Source organism: Thermobia domestica, chromosome 8 (genome assembly GCF_964235325.1).
Source record: "Thermobia domestica chromosome 8, izTheDome1.hap1.1, whole genome shotgun sequence".
Lineage (NCBI taxonomy): Eukaryota > Metazoa > Arthropoda > Insecta > Zygentoma > Lepismatidae > Thermobia > Thermobia domestica.
The window spans coordinates 136,284,076-136,303,632 of NC_137461.1; the positions used below are offsets into that span (position 1 = coordinate 136,284,076).

Genomic DNA, 19,557 nt, shown 5'->3' on the forward strand with positions numbered 1-19,557 from the left:
ACAAATAGCAGTAATATATCGTTGAACATAGATTCATGTTGGTATAATCAGGGCCTGCCATTTGGGGAAAATGTGTTGTTTTTAATTTCACAATCTACTTGATATTCCAACACAATTCAAATATTTTGCATTAGTTGAAAGATGACCTTAGGAATTCTGAAAATTATTTTCGAACTATTTCACTTACGTATCGGACGAAATACCCACTATTCCACCTTAATAAATCTTGGTTCTAATAGACCAAAGTTATATCCTGAACAAATTTAAAAAACACCTATCTTAATATTTTAAGTATTTTCTACCCAAATGTAATGCTCAATGACGTTTAACCTACCTGAGACAATATAGGACGAATTAACACAGGTAACACAAGTGAAGTAACTGGTGTTTCATCTCCCATTGTCATCCTTCTTAAAATCTTCTTATTTGAATCCCTTACACCAAAATAAGAAGTTTTAAAAACAAACTACACTTGAAAACAGATTATTTATAATTTAATAGTTACATTCAGCTACGATAGAACTCTTCCTTCCACAGACAGGGTTATCTTTTTTTATCTTCTTTTTATCAAGTTTCCGGACCAGTGTTGCCAGATAGGAAGATTGAAAAGTAGCGTAGTTGCGCTTCAAAAGTAGCGGATTTGAACTACTTATTGCCCAAACATAAAAATAAATTACATTGCAGCTTTGTAGTTTTACTAATTTTATTTACATAGGGGAGGGGAGGAATACGGTGTTTTCTCTCTTTTGTCGAAACTAGGGATTTTTTTTTTTTTTTTTTTTTTTTAAGGAGCGACTCATTAGTTTTGAACTTAGAGATGTAGCGACCTCAGCTATTGTTTTCAATTATATAAGTTAATTAACGTAAATTATATGCATTTTACTTTTATTTAGGTTAGGTAAGATTACATTTTGTATGGTTACGTCTGTTTAGACAACATAGGTTAAGTTGACTTTACGGTTAGATTAGGTTGGGATAAGATATGTATAATGTAGGTAGAGTACGCATAAAGTTTAATGCTAATAATCACAGATATCTATTTTTCACTACATTACAGTCGTATTTGCATTGAACAATTCTTGATCAATAAGTAAAAAAATATAAATTTAGTGAATACAGGTCACTCGGAATAAAAATCACATGCTGATGAGAGTTAAGTAATAAGCTTAATTTATATTAATTTTTGTCTAACGCAATAATATTTTATATATCGTAAGATTAATTAATAATATAATAAGTACAAAATTATTTATCACATACTCTCTACTTAAAATTGTGTAGCAGAAAACAATGTCTGTAGTCTCATCATTTTCGTTTTTGGCTGGTTCTTTGTAATAGACTGACAAATTAAATCTGAGTACTTTTGCTGATGGTGTGAAGCTATAACAGCATATATATTTCGATCTTCAAACATCATTTTAACTAGTAGAATCGAAGAAAGAAGTTCTAGCTCCATTCTGTCTCGGAGTTTTGTTTTCGTTACAGTTACTCTCGAAAACACTCTTTCAGCTGCTGCATTGCTAATTGGCAAGCTGTACATAACCAGAAGAAATTGAGGCAATTCTTTCACAACGAAATCACCAGCAGACTTCTTAATGGTTATTGCTTTGCACCAGAAATCTGCTCCATTTATCGGTGTGCCATTAGGAAAAAGAAACATTCCCAGTCCATCGTCAACAGATAACGCCACTGAACTTCTATCTCACCAACCTGAGATTTCTTAAATAATAATTCTAATGGTAGAGCAAAAAAAAAAAAAAAAAAGGTGAGAGTGCGTGAGACGAACAGATTTTAGGAGAAAAGTTACGAATCTTCAGTAGAATCTCCGTATTTTGGGGAATACGATTTAGTGGTTCCTTACCATCGTTTGTCAACTCCATATGGGAATCACTATGCAGAGCAGATCTGTGAAACCACTTATATGTTTCTCTGAGCAAATAAGATGGCAGATGCACTTTATTAATCGTTTTTCGGTTATCATTTCGTTATCGTTTTTCATGCGTAGGTAAAGATAATTATTATTACCACACAGGTTAGATCAAGGCCGGCCTTAGGTGGTGCGGGGCCCGATAAGGGAACATTTTGCGGGGCCCCAGGTAACTTGCACTAAGGTCTGTAGAAGATGCACTCTTCCTGCTAGTTAGTGGTTTTACCCATTTCCTTTTATAACGTTTTTGCATCTGCAAAATATTCTGGTGAAAACGCTCACCTTGTTCATTGCTTATAGCAGCTAATTTTTCATAGAATAACTCAAATGTAAATGAATTTTAAAATATATATTTCAATCTTGTGCCTAGCAATTTTTCAAGAAGGTTCTGTACCAATCGATATCGAAATCTAGTTTCTTGACCAAACATTTCATACAAGGGGTGGAATATGAAGAAACGAGCGTAAGAAAAAATTTAAAACGCTTCAGTCCATAAAGACAGCCGCAGTGGCCAAAAACTTGATTCATCAAAATAAGCCATAATAATGTGTTTCAAGTTTGAAAATTTCACTTTATTTGCAAAACGGGTAAAGGGATAAAAAAAAAAAACATTAATTTACACCGGAAGAAGTAGACATCTATTTGAGGGTACGTTTATCATGCTCGCCATCTTGTATTTCGCTCGACTTGTTTTTAAATAGTGTAATGCGTCGAGCGATCGAGCGGTTAGAAAGATCGCTGCCCCTGGCAATCTTCGAGGCTTTCCTCAACTCTAATTGTTAGTAGTGGTGGCGTTTTTTTTTTTTTTTTTTTTTTTTTTTTTTTTTTAATGAAAACTAACGATTTTTCGTAGAATAGATATATAAAAGTTTATTGGTTAAATTGAAAACGAGTACAAGGCCACTCTCGTTCAATTATAAGTATAAGAACACTATACTTCTGGATCGTATAAGTAATAATTTCACGAGTTAAAGAGTTTGTCTAAGTTGTCGTAGTGAAAAATTCACTTATACGAATGAGATGCAAGAGCTAATGTTCACAGAGTATAAAATTGAAACTTCAGTTCGTAAATTGAAGTGAGTCGAACACACCGATAGAGCAATGAATAGAATTTGGAACTGGAGACCGAAAAAGAATGGAGTCAGAATTTTTTCTACGTTCGAATGAAGAACACACACGCAGACACGCGGTACTACAACGTTGGATTGAAGACGTCGACTGACTCTTGGAGAGCGTCTCTAAGGTTTTATACTACCCTTAGAATTGGGCGTTGGCTAATTTGCATATTAGCTCAAGTTTACTCTCTTTCTGATTGGATTTCAGAAGGACGTATTCGCTTCTTCTGAGTTTTTAGTTTGCGCACAGTGTTCCTATACCCTTACACGGAGAAAAAAAAATGTAGGTGGCATACTTAAAAACGTAGGTTACATTCGTAATTCCTGTAGTTTCTGGACTTAACGTACAACCGTAAATAACATCCTGCAGCAAACGTATAGCTGAGAAAGCATGTATTATACGCACTGTCTGCATAAGTGCAATGACGTCATTCGTGTGACGTCATCTGCAGTAACAAGTATATACGGAGGTGATATCTAGCTTTGTGACGTCAGGACCATATACAGCATATTAGTTAATAATGATGACACACGCTGACTCTCAGGACAGAGCATAATTTCAAGTAATATGTATTATACGCTATGTACGTATGTTTCTTGCGTTCAACCCCGAGACAGCATCTATATTGTACTTATGCACCGTACGTACGACTAGATACAGTGTAAGTATTGTACGTATGTATTATACAGATTTTCCTTATGTCGCACACAGCTTGTCCAGATACAGCATACAGAATATCCGTATGCACCATACAGAGTGCACATATGTAGCTTACAGACTGTCTGCATGCAGCATATAGATGATACGTACGTCGCGTACAGGTTGGCCATATGTAATGTATGGATTGGGTGTATGTAGCTTATAGGTTGTTTGTCTGAAGTATACGGATTTTACGTATGTCGCATACGTATTGCCTTTTTGTAATATACGGATTGGACGTATGCAGTATATAGATTATACGTATGTTTCTTGCGTTCAACCCCAAGACAGCATCTATATTGTACTTGTGCCCCGTACGTACGACTAGATACAGTATACGTAATGTACGTATGTATTATACAGATTTTCCTTATGTCGCACACAGCTTGTCCCGATACAGCATACAGAATATCCGTATGCACCATACAGAGTGCACATATGTAGCTTATAGACTGTCTGCATGCAGCATATAGATTATACGTATGTCCCGTACAGGTTGGCCATATGTAATGTATGGATTGGATGTCTGTAGCTTATAGATTGTCCATATGAAATATACGGATTTTACCTGTATCGCATACGTATTGCCTTGTTGTAATATATGGATTGGACATATTCAGGATCTAGATTGTACGTATAGTGCACCATTATTGAAGTGCTACAACATACTGCAAAATGCATGATACATTCTTACTGTAATGTTGTCGCATAGTGTTTTTCTCTGTATGGAAACAAAAATAGTTTAAAATATGGTTGATCTCCTTTGTGCCAATAATAATAAAATTAACAATACTACACTTTTCAAATCTTAGTTTGGAGCAGTGAAACTGTCAAAAGAAATGTATTTACCTGCAGGGTGTCCTGTAAGTTTGGGCTTCCTGCTAATTCGTTGGAAAGCTACTGCAAAGCCAAGTGTTGAAAAGTGACACAAGCGTTAATTTTAAAATTATGGGCACAAAGAAGGTTAACCATATGTTAAACTATTTTCGTTTTCATACAGAGTAAATCAATATGTGATATATTACTGTAAGAATTTATCATATGGCTTGCAGTTAGTTAGTTGCAGCACTTCAATAATAATGCAAAATGCACAGCCATATACAATCCTATATTCAAACTCAAACAAAATTTACGTACAATCATTTATTAAGCTGTTATCATCCATTGCTTGTACGATATAAAGATTATTTTACCTCATTCTTTTCCTTAATAGTATCTTCTTCTAAAGTGCAGTTGTTACCACAAGAGGCCTGAATAGAATTTTCCAGAAATAACTTCTCTGTACATTTTAATTAACAGGTATGTTTTTTTTGTTTTTTTTTAATATCGCAATAATTAAAAGTATGCTGACAGCCGAAAACGTGTTCGCTCACAAGATGATTCCTACTCAGTACTCGCCATTAAAAATGCGACACCAAGAAGGAGACTGGGTAGCTGCACCAAAGTTCCCAGGCAGATACCTAATAGTAAGTGCAGAATATTCTTAACCGTCCGCTGTATTCGCTGTGACAACGTGGTGACAGCGGAGGCGTTGTGCAGCCATCGACTAAACATATTTATCCTTCCCTGCTCTAGACATTCTGCAAATTTGGACTTTCCGGGATGCATCCTTCTTAGTGCAACATTTTAAGCAACGAGCAGTTTAACAGTCTCATACATTGCTTAAAGAAAGAGCAATGATTCTCAGAATTACTCAGAAGATATATATGCAATAATTTAAAACGGTTATTTCAATCTTTGCAATTCAGAGCACGAAAAGAAGTATAGCTAAAGGAACACTGATTTTAGCCAGATAGTAAACTCAATCACACTCAGTACCATTAGTTGCTTGGTGTTATCCGTAAGTCAGAGATCATGGTATCTCATTTCGTGTAGATTTTTACATTTGTTTAATGCTAAAAATGTATTTTATCGCTAATTGAACCCAGTACCATATATATACCGACAGGACGTACCTTAGTCACAAGGTGACATGAGTGAAACACTAAACTGTTCGATTGACACCTGCGGCCTTGTCAACCCTAGAGAAAGTTACAAAGTGATTAAGTAAATACGGAACATAGTTCATACAAAGTATAGCGATGTATGAAGTCTCCGTTTCATATGACTTGGATAAAGGACACATCTGAAATATCAACAAAGAAATATATAATGATTTCTGTGGATAATTTGGATTAGTCCAGAATTCGAACACATACGTTGGTAAGTCCAACGTTTTTTTTAATATATATATACTTCTTTCTTCGGATTCCCAATAAAGTTGACTACTGAAAAGCTGAGTTATAGATTCTATATTAAAACAACTTCGCTAGACATGTTCAGTATACACATTGCCTTACATACAGAACAATACATTAGTTCTTAATGCATGTCTGAAATAATAGTGCTTCGTATAGAATTTTACTTCATCCAATCGTAATAGCACAAAGATAAAAAATATTGCGAGGGATAATATTCTTATTACAGAGAAAAAGAGTTGAAATGACTTAACACTAACATTTTCTTTAAACAGAGATAATATTTTATTATAATTTATGGAAGAAAGAAATAATTTGTAGTACAGTATCTTTATTAGGGTTATATATTCGTACAAAAGAATGTAAATACAATTGGGTCTGTCTTCAGAAAGAACGTACTTTTAGCCACAACCTACACTGCTTCTTTTCACTGTCTTCCAAGCAGAATCCTGGTTTTGTTTTGATGCACGAAATACCTGAAACAAAAATCAGAAAATATTTAAAATATTAAATTCAGTGTGCTTAACTTGGTTGTACTTAACAATACAAAGTATCTTAACATTTTTGAGATTAAATGGACAAAATCTGTTCGGTCAGGTATGGACTTTTGGGTTGCACGTAGAAAAACTATGAAGTGTTTATTGATGCTGAACAACAACTCAAAATGTATTACTATTCAAAAGAAAGTGGGTACCCTAATGGTGTTCGAGGTACCATGGGGTATCTAATGTCTGTATTTTTTAGATATGTGGAAATTTATGTCTCTAAAATGTAGGGAACTGACATTTGTTTACCGAAAACCTCAACTCGGTAAGCCTTAGGGATATTGAGATATGGGAAAATAAAGAGCGACACCATAGAAGTGTGGGGTTTGCGTACTAGGTGGTGCAGTTTTGGAAACGTAATTACGAGGGCTTACAACAACCTCAAAAGTAGTCTCAATTAAATACACTACACACACGCCCTGATGGGGGTTTTCGGGTGTCATGATATTCGCAGAACTCATTTCTAAATATTCTAAAATATGTCTTAATAACGTTTTAAATAACGTTAGAGGTGTGTGTTTACCGAAACCGCAAGTCGGTACGCCTAACAGTTACCGAAATATGATGAAATAAAAAGCGACACCATAGGTACGTGGAGCTTGCATATTAGACAGTACAATTTAGAAAATTAATTAAAATATGACTATCAAGATATTGTCAAATAAAGAGAGGATCCATACAGTTATGGGGTTTTCGTGTTAGGTGGTAAAATTTCCGAAACCGGTCATGTAAAGTTAATAAGCATCAGTATCAATTTCATCTTAAAATAATTAGGTATTTCCATGGAGTTTAAGAACATCATGGGGTCTACCAAGATTAAATTTTAAAAGTTTTGGAAAATATATTTTGACATTTGTAAAGAGTACCGTATTAGAAATATGTATTTAACTAAAACTTCCAGCTAGTACATCTAGCAGCTAGAGAGACGCTATACACCATCTTGAAATTTCAGAAAACAATTATTAATCCTAACAAAAGTTAAATAAGATGGTACTTATATGGGTTAAGTGAGTACCTCAGACTCGTCAGTACAATTTCGATCGAAAGATTAATTCAGCTCTAAATTTTCTTTGGACAATTCCAAGCGTTCATCGGGCTCTGAAATAAAGTGAACATTTTTTGTCAATATCTAATATAGCAAGCGAGATATAAGGAATTATGTATTTTATGACGTCGTAAAAATAGAGACCCACATGGATTTGTACTTTTGAGTATTTGCTGTAAGAAGAAGAAATTTCAGAAAACAACCGTATATACCTTAATAGACAATTAAATGGGCGGGGCACAGTGGCTTAGTGGTAGAGTGCTTACCTCTGGTGTATTGGGTTCTTGGTTCGATCCACGGCCAAGTCAGTTTGTAGTGGACATCGTATTCGTGGGTTTTCTCGGGGTACTCTCTTTCCTCCCACCTTTGCATTCCATCAATTCTGTCAACAACATTCACTTGCTTTACTCATAATCTCCCTGAGACTAAAATGCATAATCGTGGGTCGCTACACTGAAATATTTCCTTTTATTTAATTTTAAAATTAAATAGGGAGTTAAGTATGATCGTATTTCTATGGGTTAAGTGAATACTCCAATAATTTCTGCAAAAAAAAAAAAAGATTAGTTAAATACCCTACCACTAAGCTACTGTGTCCCCGCCCACTGAATTGTCTATTAAGGTATATACAGTAGTTTTCTGAATTTTTTTCTTATAGGAAAGACCCAAAAGTACAAATCCATAAAGATCTCTATTTTTACGTCATAAAATATATAATTCCTTATATCTTAGTTACTATCTTAGATATTGACAGCGAATTTTCATTCTTTTGCACAGCTCGATGAACCCTTGGAATTGCCTGAAGAAAACCTAGGACTGAACTAATCTTTCGATCGAAATTGTACTGAGGTACTGATTTAACCCATAGAAGTACCATCTTATTTAATTTTGTTGCGACCAATAATTGTTTCCGAAATTTCAAGCTTTTATTTCACAGTGTTTCTCCAGATGTTAGATGTACTAGCTGGAAGTTTTGGGTAAATACATATTTCAAATACTGTTTACAAATGTCAGATTATATTTTCAAAAGCTTTTAAAATTTAATTTTGGTAGACTCCATGATGTTCTAACACCCCATGAAGATATCTAATTACTTTAAGATGAAATTGCTACTGGTGTTTATTAACTTTCCATGACCGATTTCGGAAATTTTAGCATCTAACACGAAAACCCCTTAACTGTGTTGGTCCTCCCTTTATTTGACAACATCTTGATAGCCGTTAGTCATATTTTAATTCAATTTCCGAATTGTAGCGTCAAGTATGCAAGCCCCACATACCTATAGTTTATTCCCCCCCCCCCAAAAAAAATCAGTTCTTTACATTTTAGAGACATGTATTTCCATATATCTAAAATGCAGAAATTAGGTACCGCATTGGAACCCCATTGGAGTACTTACTCACTTTTGCATAGCAAGGTAAAAACGCCAGTGGTTCTCACTTTAAGTTTGAAAACATACTATTTTGTCTCTTCTCTGAGCATCGTGAATCTGTCGGAGCTGCACCATAGTTGGAAAGACTCACTGATCCTTCCTATAGTGACCATGTAGTCAGAATTCAAAAAGGAGTAGCCCTTGAAGGAAAAACAATATTTTAAAATCCTTGCACCAGTAGTCGTCACCTTAAAATCACAATGTTCCAGTAGTAGTCAGGATTTTCTACCAGTTTTCATCACTCAAATAACTTGACAATTTATTCAAAAACGCACTGTGTATCAGTTTAGGGTTGAGAATACAATATAACGTAGTAAGCTTAATAACTTTGCATCACTTTTAGCACTCAAGAAAGAAAATAAAAACGTTTTTACATACTTTTTAAAGCAATTTCAGAAAGAAAAATGTTAACTAAATTCAAAAGTTAACTGTATATCACTTCCACGTTGAGTACAATATTAAATACTATGTTTAATAACTATACGTCACTTTAAACTCTCGAGAATGAACATCAACGTTTGTACATACATTTTAAAAACAATCTGAGAAACAAAATAAGTTAACTGAATTCAAAATTTAATTATACATCACCTTAAGCTTAAGAATACACTATAAAATGCTGAGATTAATAAAAAATGAAATCTAAGTTTAACGTCCCACGGTTATGCCGGTTAGGATAAGGAGACGGTGATAATGAGAAATGAGTGAAATGGTGGAATGAAGAAAGTGGGAGGAAACGGGAGAACCCCGAGAAAACCCACGAGCAAGGTGTTTGTCCACCACAAAGTCCACCAAAGAAATATCGAAAAATACAGCAATATCGAAATATAAACAATATCAAAAATCGAAAATATAGAAATATGAAAGAGATAATGTTAAAAAATATGGATATATCGAACTAAAATGGATATATGATCTTGGAATACGATTTGGTGGAATAATGAGGGAGAAAAATAATCATTGATTAAATATTAAATTGAAAAGAAATAAGAGCCTGACGCTCAAATACTTATCTATCCGGCACCCATCTTGATCCCCATAAAATATCATGAAGTGCTTCATTGATTCTAAACCCAATAATAGTAATTTAACAATAAACACAATATATAATTTACTACGCACCTTGAAATGTAGAAATTAATGATTGTAATCCCCAGCTTTCCAATAGACTTTGATTTCTCCAAATGAAGATTCGGATATCTTGTTTCTTCTCAAGCAATAATGGGTTACAATAATCAGTTGCAGTCCAAAGCCAAGTCACTAAGTTAAGCATAAATATAAAAGAATTCATTAGTTAGATGCATACAAAATCCTACGCATGTAAATCCGAATCTACTTGTATTAAATTGTAAATTTAAACAAACTAAATTATACTACAGTTATAGTGACATCAAACATACATTAAATAAGGTATACAGGGTGTCTCAAAAGTCCCCTGACATAGGGTAACTGTTATTATCAGAGTTACAACAGAATGTAGGAGGGAAAAGCATATCCAATTATGATGTTTTCAATCTAAAGTGAAGGAATTTTTAAAATCGGATGGCCCGTTTGCGCTGTACACTCTCTATGCGCCCAATGTGAAATGAAAATGCAACGTTGCCATTTACCTGGATCCACAACAGAAGTGAGTGAAGTTACTGTCTTTTACGCTAACATGTCGATGGCCAGCCCCCGTTTCAAACAGTAACTTCATTCACTTATGTCGTGGGTCCAGGTAAATGACAACGTTGCATTTTCATTTAAAATTGGGTGCATAAAGAGTATACAGCACATTCATCTTGTCCGATTTTTTAAAAAAGTGTTCACTTTAGATTGAAAACGTCATATTTCGAGATGTTTTTCCTCTTACATTTTGTCGTCAGGGAACCTATGTCAGGGAACGTTTGAGACATCCTGTATACATCATAAGAAGTTCCTTTCTAAATTCTACACGGATGTGGTTTCATTGAATGTGAGGTGGGTGATACACATTAGGCCTTTTGGGAGTACGTCACACGGACGACCGTAATTTTGTGTTCAAAATTTTTATGAACTGGTGGGATATGTGATACATATGGCCACGGGCTAGAATTTTCTCAGTATGTCAAATATGCAATCAGATTTCATGCAGCTTAATTTGGTGAAAAGCTATTGCCAATTGAACGTTACATTTACCTCTTTCTTGCAGATGTTGAACCATGCCGTTAGCACGTGAGGAATGGATCGAAATAATCAAACTGTGGGGCAGGAGGAGTATATGTGCAGTGGTTGCCGATTGCAGAGTCATCCACAATGTGACTCTGTGTCACATGTTTCAGTGTCACAGTAATTAACTAAATTTGAGAAGACGGGCACATTCGTGAACATACATCGTAGCGGTTCAAACTCGCGGGACCTTGTTCCTTCCCCATTTTGAACCGGTACATGAAAATGCCATTTACTCCATGTTTGCCTGCGCCGATTTTGAAAATTCCTTCACTAATCGATTTCTCCCGTCGAGTACTACAAGAACCAGTTAAAATCTCGCGGGCCCTTTTTTCTTCCCCATTTTGAACCGGTACATGAAAATGCGATTTTCTTCATGCTTGCCTGCGCCGATTTTGAACATCCCTTCACTAATCGATTTCTCTCGTCGAGTACTACAAGAATCAGTTAAAATCTCGCGGGCCCTTTTTTCTTCCCCATTTTGAACCGGTACATGAAAATGCGATTTTCTTCATGCTTGCCTGCGCCGATTTTGAACATTCCTTCACTAATCGATTTCTCTCGTCGAGTACTACAAGAATCAGTTAAAATCTCGCGGTCCTTTTTTCTTCTCATTTTGAACCGGTACCTGAAAATGGGATTTTCTTCATGTTTGCCTGTGCCGATTTTGAAAATTCTTTCAGTAATCTATTTCTGTCGTCGAGTACTTCAAGAATCAGTTAAAATCTCGCGGGCCCTTTTTTCTTCCCCATTTTGAACCGGTACATGAAAATGCGATTTTCTTCATGCTTGCCAGCGCCGATTTTGAACATTCCTTCACTAATCGATTTCTCTCGTCGAGTACTACAAGAATCAGTTAAAATCTCGCGGTCCTTTTTTCTTCCCATTTTGAACCGGTACCTGAAAATGCGATTTTCTTCATGTTTGCCTGTGCCGATTTTGAAAATTCTTTCAGTAATCTATTTCTGTCGTCGAGTACTACAAGAATCAGTTAAAATCTCGCGGGCCCTTTTTTCTTCCCCAAGCCAATATTTTTTGTATATTTTGAATGTATTCAAGTATGGAACAAAAGTATTATATAATTCCCTTAGTAGGCTTCTCAACTTAATATTTTTCAACTTAAATTTTATTTATTTTAATTATTTATTTTCTTGTGACTCAATATTTAATTGCAATCGTTCATTGGGGAGAAGGGTGGCCATTCTCAAATATATAAATATAGTATTCTTAAAATTTATGTGTTCTCGTACTATTAGTTTCTTCCACTAGACCTGGAAATTGCAAAATTAATACCTGGAAAACCTGGAAAATTCAGGAAAATTGAGTTCCATATTTATCTATGAACACTGCTATTTACAATTTTTTTCGAATAGGGAGAACTGTACAAAAGGGTGTTTTGGGAATGGTATAACAATAGGTTTCTGGGAGTGTTGTTCGAAATGAAATCTTTAAGTTTTACGTCCCACTATTATACTGGCTAGGCTAAAGATAACGGGGTGTTGTTCGGTGGGGGTCAATGTTGCCAATTTTGGGTAAAGTCGCTAAATAAGGGGAATTCGACCTCAACGATAGCGTAGGTTGACCATAAAATTTTCAGTTAAAAACGGGACAGGTTCTTGCAACCCTAGACTTTTAGATCTACCTTTGTTCTTATCAGTGCCTTGATATCAGATTTCCTCCTCTCTCTCTTTGTTACAGAGCGGGTACTTATCAAAAAGGAAAGACACGTTGAAGTTTGTTCAACACACAACCAACTGCTAAAACCTCTGCTGCCTTTCGAGCAGTACTGCGAACTATAGAGTATGTTTAATATAGGGAATTTCAGTTCAATTTTTGCCGCTTTGTTATTATTTATACTTTTAAAAGGAGTAAAGGTATTGGGTTTGTTATTTACTTCTTTCATTTACATAAAACGGGACGAATACTACTTTTTTCCATCTACTGACGGAACGGCCGCGACACGCCCCTAAAACGGGACTGTCTCGGTCAAAACGGGACGTATGGTCGCCCTACGATAGCGACAAAAAAAATTCCGATTGGAGACTTTTTTGGGTGATTTTTAAATGACGATTTACCTACTTACACATTTAGCGACTTTTTGCTGCAAACAAAATGTTCATCTGTAGAGAAGCATTATTAGTTCAAAACAGTTTTTTCTGTTTGTTTGTTTTAATCAGCGCAAGTGATGAAGAGTTTGGAAATACAGCGTCAGGGCCGGCGCGAGGGGGGATCGAGCCGTGCCACCGCCCAGGGCGGCACGTCTAGTGGGCGGCAAAATTTGAAAAAGAAAAGAATATTATTAAAATATAATGCTTCGTAATAGGCCCACATGGAAAAATAAAATTGTGTTCCCTGAGAATGTAATTTAAACTTACTTCACTCAGATTCAGGAAATTCAAAGCATTCCCCCTCATTTTCAATTATCAAACTACTAGCCACAGGTATCTCGTTCAAGATTTCCCTTGCAGCAGCGTAGATAAGATTTTCAGCTAGAGCGGATAAGATTGTCAAGTGTCTTTTATATTTTTTTCTATTCAGCAATATTCTAACGCTCCACTCCAAGTACGCAAAAGGTACACTCCCACTTGAGACAGGCGGTTCTAGCCTACAGCACCTAGAGACATTTAGGTTTTAGCAGCGAGTTTTTAACCAATTTACAAATTGTTCATTATCATGTCTTATCAACAATATATATAAATATATATATAATTGTTTTTATATTTAAGCAATACAAATCATGGCCGAACACATTAAAAGAACCATGGGAGGGCAAAATAAATGCGACCATTACTGAGGAAAAGATGTCCAAAATTTTTTAAATTCCTATTCTTAGTGAGTAAATTGAAAGTAAAATACTGTTTTTGTTGAGAGCTGCAACATATTATACTATAGTGCTAGACTGTACACCAGATATTTCTGGTACAAAGGATCGTTCGTTTTGTACAAATCACATACAATAATGGAGAATGGCTTACAAAAATTTGCGAACACTTTCTTGGTTTCGTACCAGTAAAAGACATCACTGGTCTAGCTAGAACTGACAGAAGTAATAATTAAACGGCTAAAAGAAATGAACTTCTATCGAAGATATGAAGGGCCAAAGATATGACAATAGTTCCAATATGAAAAGAAAAAATAAATTCTCAAGATTTACATGTTTCTTTACTAAACTTTATCGTTAACGATGTAGCCACAACATCTCAAGTCCACCGTTTCATTTTTTTTTTTTTTTTTTTTTGTATAGTTAAAAAAAAGTTTCTGACTTCTTTTCTGCGTCAGTTCAACGTTGGGCCATACTAAAGGAACCTATTAGCAGCCTCACTTTAAAACCATTCAGCACCACAAGATGGGAGAGTCGAGTTGATGCTCTGACTTCACTTAGATATCAAATAGAGGCTTATGATACCTTACTTCAAATAAGTAACGACAATATAATAGAATGATCGCCCATGATGTTCTGTGTATAGCAAACCACCTGCGTGGCTTTACTTTCTTTACTCACTCGTTATGTGGTATGACTTTTCACTCCACATAAACATAGTAAACAAAAGTGTGTTTGATCCAGTAGGGTTTCTTTAAAACAAATCTGAGAACTTTCAGAGGAGCAGAAATGATGCAAAGTTTCAACCTTGCTTAATTGATGCGATGGAGTTGGCATCAGCATTAGATATGGATGATCCATGGATAGGCAATACAGTGCAAGCTCGAAGTCGAAAGAAGAGACAGTTTCAATAGAAGGCAGAAGATGAAGCTATTGAAGATCCACAAACAAGATACAAGATCGATTTTTATTACAAACTTCTAGACGTGATTGTGTTAGATTTAAGAGAAAGGTTTGGGCAATTTAAACATCACAGCGAGTATTTCGATTTTCTTTACGATATAAATAATCTGAACGATATGCCACCTGAACTTTTGTCTGAAAAGTGCCTGCATTTTAATACGCGAAGAATCGAAAGATATTAACCCGTGATTTGAAAGACGAACTGAAACTATTAACCGCTATAATTAAGCCTAAAAGTTCATCAAAAGAGACTAAAATTAATCAAGAAATATGACTTTGCTCCCTATGTCAGTGTTGCAGTTATGATTTGGTTTATCTTACCAGTAACCGTGGCAAGTTGAGAAAGAACTTTTTCGAAACTTACTCTAAGCTTATTAAAAACTATCTACATTCTTCCATATCTCAAACACGTTTAAGTGCTCTAGTGATGATATCAATGGAACATCAATTGGCTGAAACATTGGACTACGCGAATGTGATAAAGGAATTTGCTCATACCAAAACAAGAAAAGTTTTTTCAATTAAACTATGTTAAATTGTGTATTTCTATTGTGTTTTAGTACATTATAAATCTTAAGCTAATTACTTACTTTTGCCGTAATATTTGACTCACTATATTATCTTTTTGCTCCATACTCTATTGGAAACACCTTTTGATATAAAATAAGCTTAAAAATTAAAATTCTTAGTCGAACTAAAGCATACATTAAAAAAAAAAAAAAACTGTATGCCCTGCTGTATATCACGTACAGCAAAATCGAGCATACTGAATATTGTGTCATGTATGGAGTCGTTTAAATATTAAAGCATTCGAGAGAGGCAGTTCAATTTTTTGTTTACTTTTCCTTTTCATACATGTTTTTAAATATGGTATCTTACTTTTTCTTAATATCTGAATGTCTTCTGTCAAAATAAGGTTTGTGGATTAAAGGGGCGGCATTTGAAAGTACCGCCCAGGGCGGCAAAACTGTTAGCGCCGGCCCTGTACAGCGTACTCACTACTCCACAATCCTGCATTGTTATGTTACCCTTGCCCTCTAACGAAGAATAACTACAAACTTGATGTCCTTTAGTTCGCAGAGTTTCCGTTGAGAGACACACGTAATACATCATTACCGATAGCAACAAGATTAGCTATAGATGCGTGAATAAAGGCGAAGAAGGTGTTTGTTATATTTGTCCTCTGGGGTCTTTTAATTATTCTGCATGTTTTCTTTTACAAAAAATTGCTTAACGTAAGTACTGTAGTGTTAATTATTTCGGAACTATTTTGACCACAACATGAACAAAAGTACCCGAAAAAACCTGAAATGATCCCTGAATTAAAGGATTGGTTGCGCTCTGTTTACAAAGATGTGAATAGAACCAGCGGCGCAAATCTGTCTTCAACATTGGGGGGGGGGGGAGAGGGTAAGACCGTTACCATACTTTTTTTGGCGATGTCCAAAATACTTATGAAGTTGAAAAACAATGTTGTGGAGGATCAGAGTTGTCTTTAGCGTTAGGAGGCTGCAGATTTGAGGCTTATTCTGGGGGACATCTATTTTATCTCACGTTCCTTTGTAGCAATCGGACAAAAATCATCAAATTTCTCCCAAAAAACACATTTCAAATCGGATTATTTGGGAGAAGTCCCCCTCAGTTCCAAGATTGGAGGGGACATGTATCCGTCATCCCCCCCCCCCCCGGGATTTGCGCCAGTGAGTAGAACATATTGTTTAGTTTACATCTACAACTTTTACAATGCTTATAGACAATGAATTTCTCGATTATTTCTTATAGCGACTTTTCACCCAAAATTGGAGTCGTCACCTCTCGTTTCGCAAACTTATTGCCAACATTTTAGAAACTGGTTGCGGGGAGAGCTACAATGGATGATTCAAGTTATTTCGTCGCTTCCGCTGTGAACCTAAGTACAAGATTCCAAAAGTCACATTTTTTTTGGTTCCAAACAATATGTCTGCTGGGTGAAAGCATAGACTGGAATGTGTTGCCTTTCCTACCTTATCTTTAATCCCATAGTAGCTTCTTTCCCAAAGTTAAAAAAATGCAATTCTTCCTTTCTTAATAGTTCTTATTACCCAAAGTATTACGTAAGCATTGTATGTTACTTATGTAGCTCACAGAGCCGCAGCTATGAGCGAGCAAGCAAAGCACGTGTCCCGGGCGCGTGGTTGGAGGGGCGCCTAAAAGAGAGGTTATATATTAGTACTTTTCCTGGCGGTATTTAATACTTTTCATCAGAGTGCGAAATCATGAAATCAAAGTGAGAGGAAAAAATGAAATGAAATCTTTGAGTTTTACGTCCCACGGTTATGCCGGTTAGGTTAAAGGAGACGGTGATTATGAGAAATGAATGAAATGGTGGAATGAAGTAAGTGGGAGGAAATGGGAGAACCCCGAGAAAACCCACGCACACGGTGTTTGTCCACCACAAGGTTCACTTGGCGGGGCTAGGATCGAATCCGGGACCCCAAGCACCAGAGGTGAACGCTCTACCACTGAGCCACCGCGGCCCTAAAAGTGAGAGGAGACTGGAGGAGTGAAGAGAGAGAGAGAGAGAGACAGAGAGAGAGAGAGAGAGAGAGAGAGAGAGAGAGAGAGAGAGAGAAGAAAACGCTCGCACTTTTACACTTCAAAGTAAATTAAGTCATTTATTTTTTCTGTCCCCCTCCTCCCCCTCCCCTAAGTTCTACTGTCAAAGTAAATAGCTAAAAACACTCCCAGGCCAGAACCGCATCTACGTTGGAAATTTGATCGAGATCGGTCGGTCGGTGCAAGAGATTAAGAAAAAATGAAATGAAACCTTTGAGTTTTACGTCCCACAGTTATGCCGGTTAGGCTAAGGGAGACGCTGATGATGAGCAATGAATTAAATGGTGGAATGAAGTAAGTGGGAGGAAATGGGAGAACCCCGAGAAAACCCACGCACACGGTGTTTGTCCACCACAAAGTTCACTTGGCGGGGGCTGGGATCGAACCCGGGACCCCAAGCACCAGAGGTGAGCGCTCTACCACTGAGCCAGCGCGACCCATGATTTAACAGAGAAAATACATATATTGTACATTATAATTACATTACATTACCAATCTTTCGCAATTAATAAACCACAAGTCATTACACAAGCGTGGTTGGTTCGAAGTTTAGCATCCAATTCAGGTCCGAGGCTATCTGAGACTTGGTTCTAGATCTTTAACGTGGAATACGCACCACATGAGCTTCCAGAAGATTCGAATGAACGGGAGGATGAGGAAGATTTCCCCTCTCCAAGTAATTTAATAGTGTTCACTCTAAAGATAAACCGTATATAACTCTATAACTCTCAATCTTTGTCGTTGCGGGGCACTAGTTTGAAGTGAGGTGATCGTGAACAAAAATTGACCTGATGAGAGAGCATTTTCGTATTATGATTTATTACGATATTCGGCAAGGGTTAACACAACAACAATGTGTTCATCAGATAACTGTTACTTTTCCTGATGAAGCCCCATCTCAGACAATTTACAGGTGGTTTCAGGAATTCACGTGTGGTCAGCTCAGCCTGACTGATGGAGATTGTGCAGGTAGTCCATCGACAGTCATTATGCCCAAAAACGTTGCTGCTGTTCGTGAAATTATGAACACTGATTGGCATGTGACTTATCGCGAAATTCAGGAAATCTTAGGCATTGTAATGAGCCAAATACAAATAATATTGCACTATTATTTACGTGTAAGAAAACTTTGCACTCGTTGGATCCCACACAATTTAAGTCGCGCACAAAAGACGCCCGTGTAAAGTGGTGCAAAGTTATAACGAAACTGTTCAAGTCTGGATCATCTAATTCGGTGTTTAACATTGGAGCAGGTAATGAAACTTGGATATATACGTACGAACCGGAAACAAAGCGACAATCTGCTGTGTGGGTGTTCCGCGAGAACCTAAACCAATCAAAGTTGTTCATGCACACTGTGCCTCCAAACAAACGATTGCATAAGTTTTTGGTAAATCAGGTCATATTGCAACTGTACCATTGGAGAATTCCAGAACAGTCAATGCAGAATGGTACACAACCATATGTCTATCAGAAGTACTGAATGTGAGCAAACAGTTCAACCGTCGTATCATTCTGCACACGACTATACGAGCTCGCACACAGCAGCTGCCACAAATGATTTTCTGGACCAGGAAAGCGAAGTCATGACATCCGGCTTATTTCCCTGATTTAGTTCCCAGTGATTTCTTTTTGTTCCCAACAATAAAGAACATGTTGCGTGGGAAGCGCTTTTGCACCTCCAGAAGAAGCCATCGAGACATACAAACTGCAGGTTTCACAGATACCAACCTCGGAGTGGCATACCTGTTTCAAGATTTGGTTCTATCGCATGAAAATGCACTGCTATTCATGGGGAGTACTTTCAAAAGCAATAAAAAAATGCACTTTCATGTTCTTGCGTTCTATCATTTTCCCGAAACTTTCAGTGCAACCCTCGTATTGCATCACTGAGATATAAATAGCTTTGATTGTATATCTAGAAAAGTCACCCTCTCGTAAGAAGCTTCATTTGAACCCTTCGAGTTACTGCACTTCCCACCTGGATACA

General features: G+C 36.4%; 1 protein-coding gene across 1 annotated transcript in view; it reads right to left on the reverse strand.

Moving 5' to 3' along the window:
* The window catches only part of Ccm3 (programmed cell death protein 10 Ccm3), a 44,489-nt gene extending 43,918 nt beyond the window's left edge, over window positions 1-571 (reverse strand). Inside the window, exon 1 of the mRNA XM_081769025.1 lies at window positions 335-571. Within this exon, the coding sequence (XP_081625151.1) occupies window positions 335-406 (72 nt within the window). The 5' untranslated portion in view covers window positions 407-571. The remainder of the gene's footprint in view (window positions 1-334) is intronic.
* Window positions 572-19,557: the final 18,986 nt, after the last annotated feature.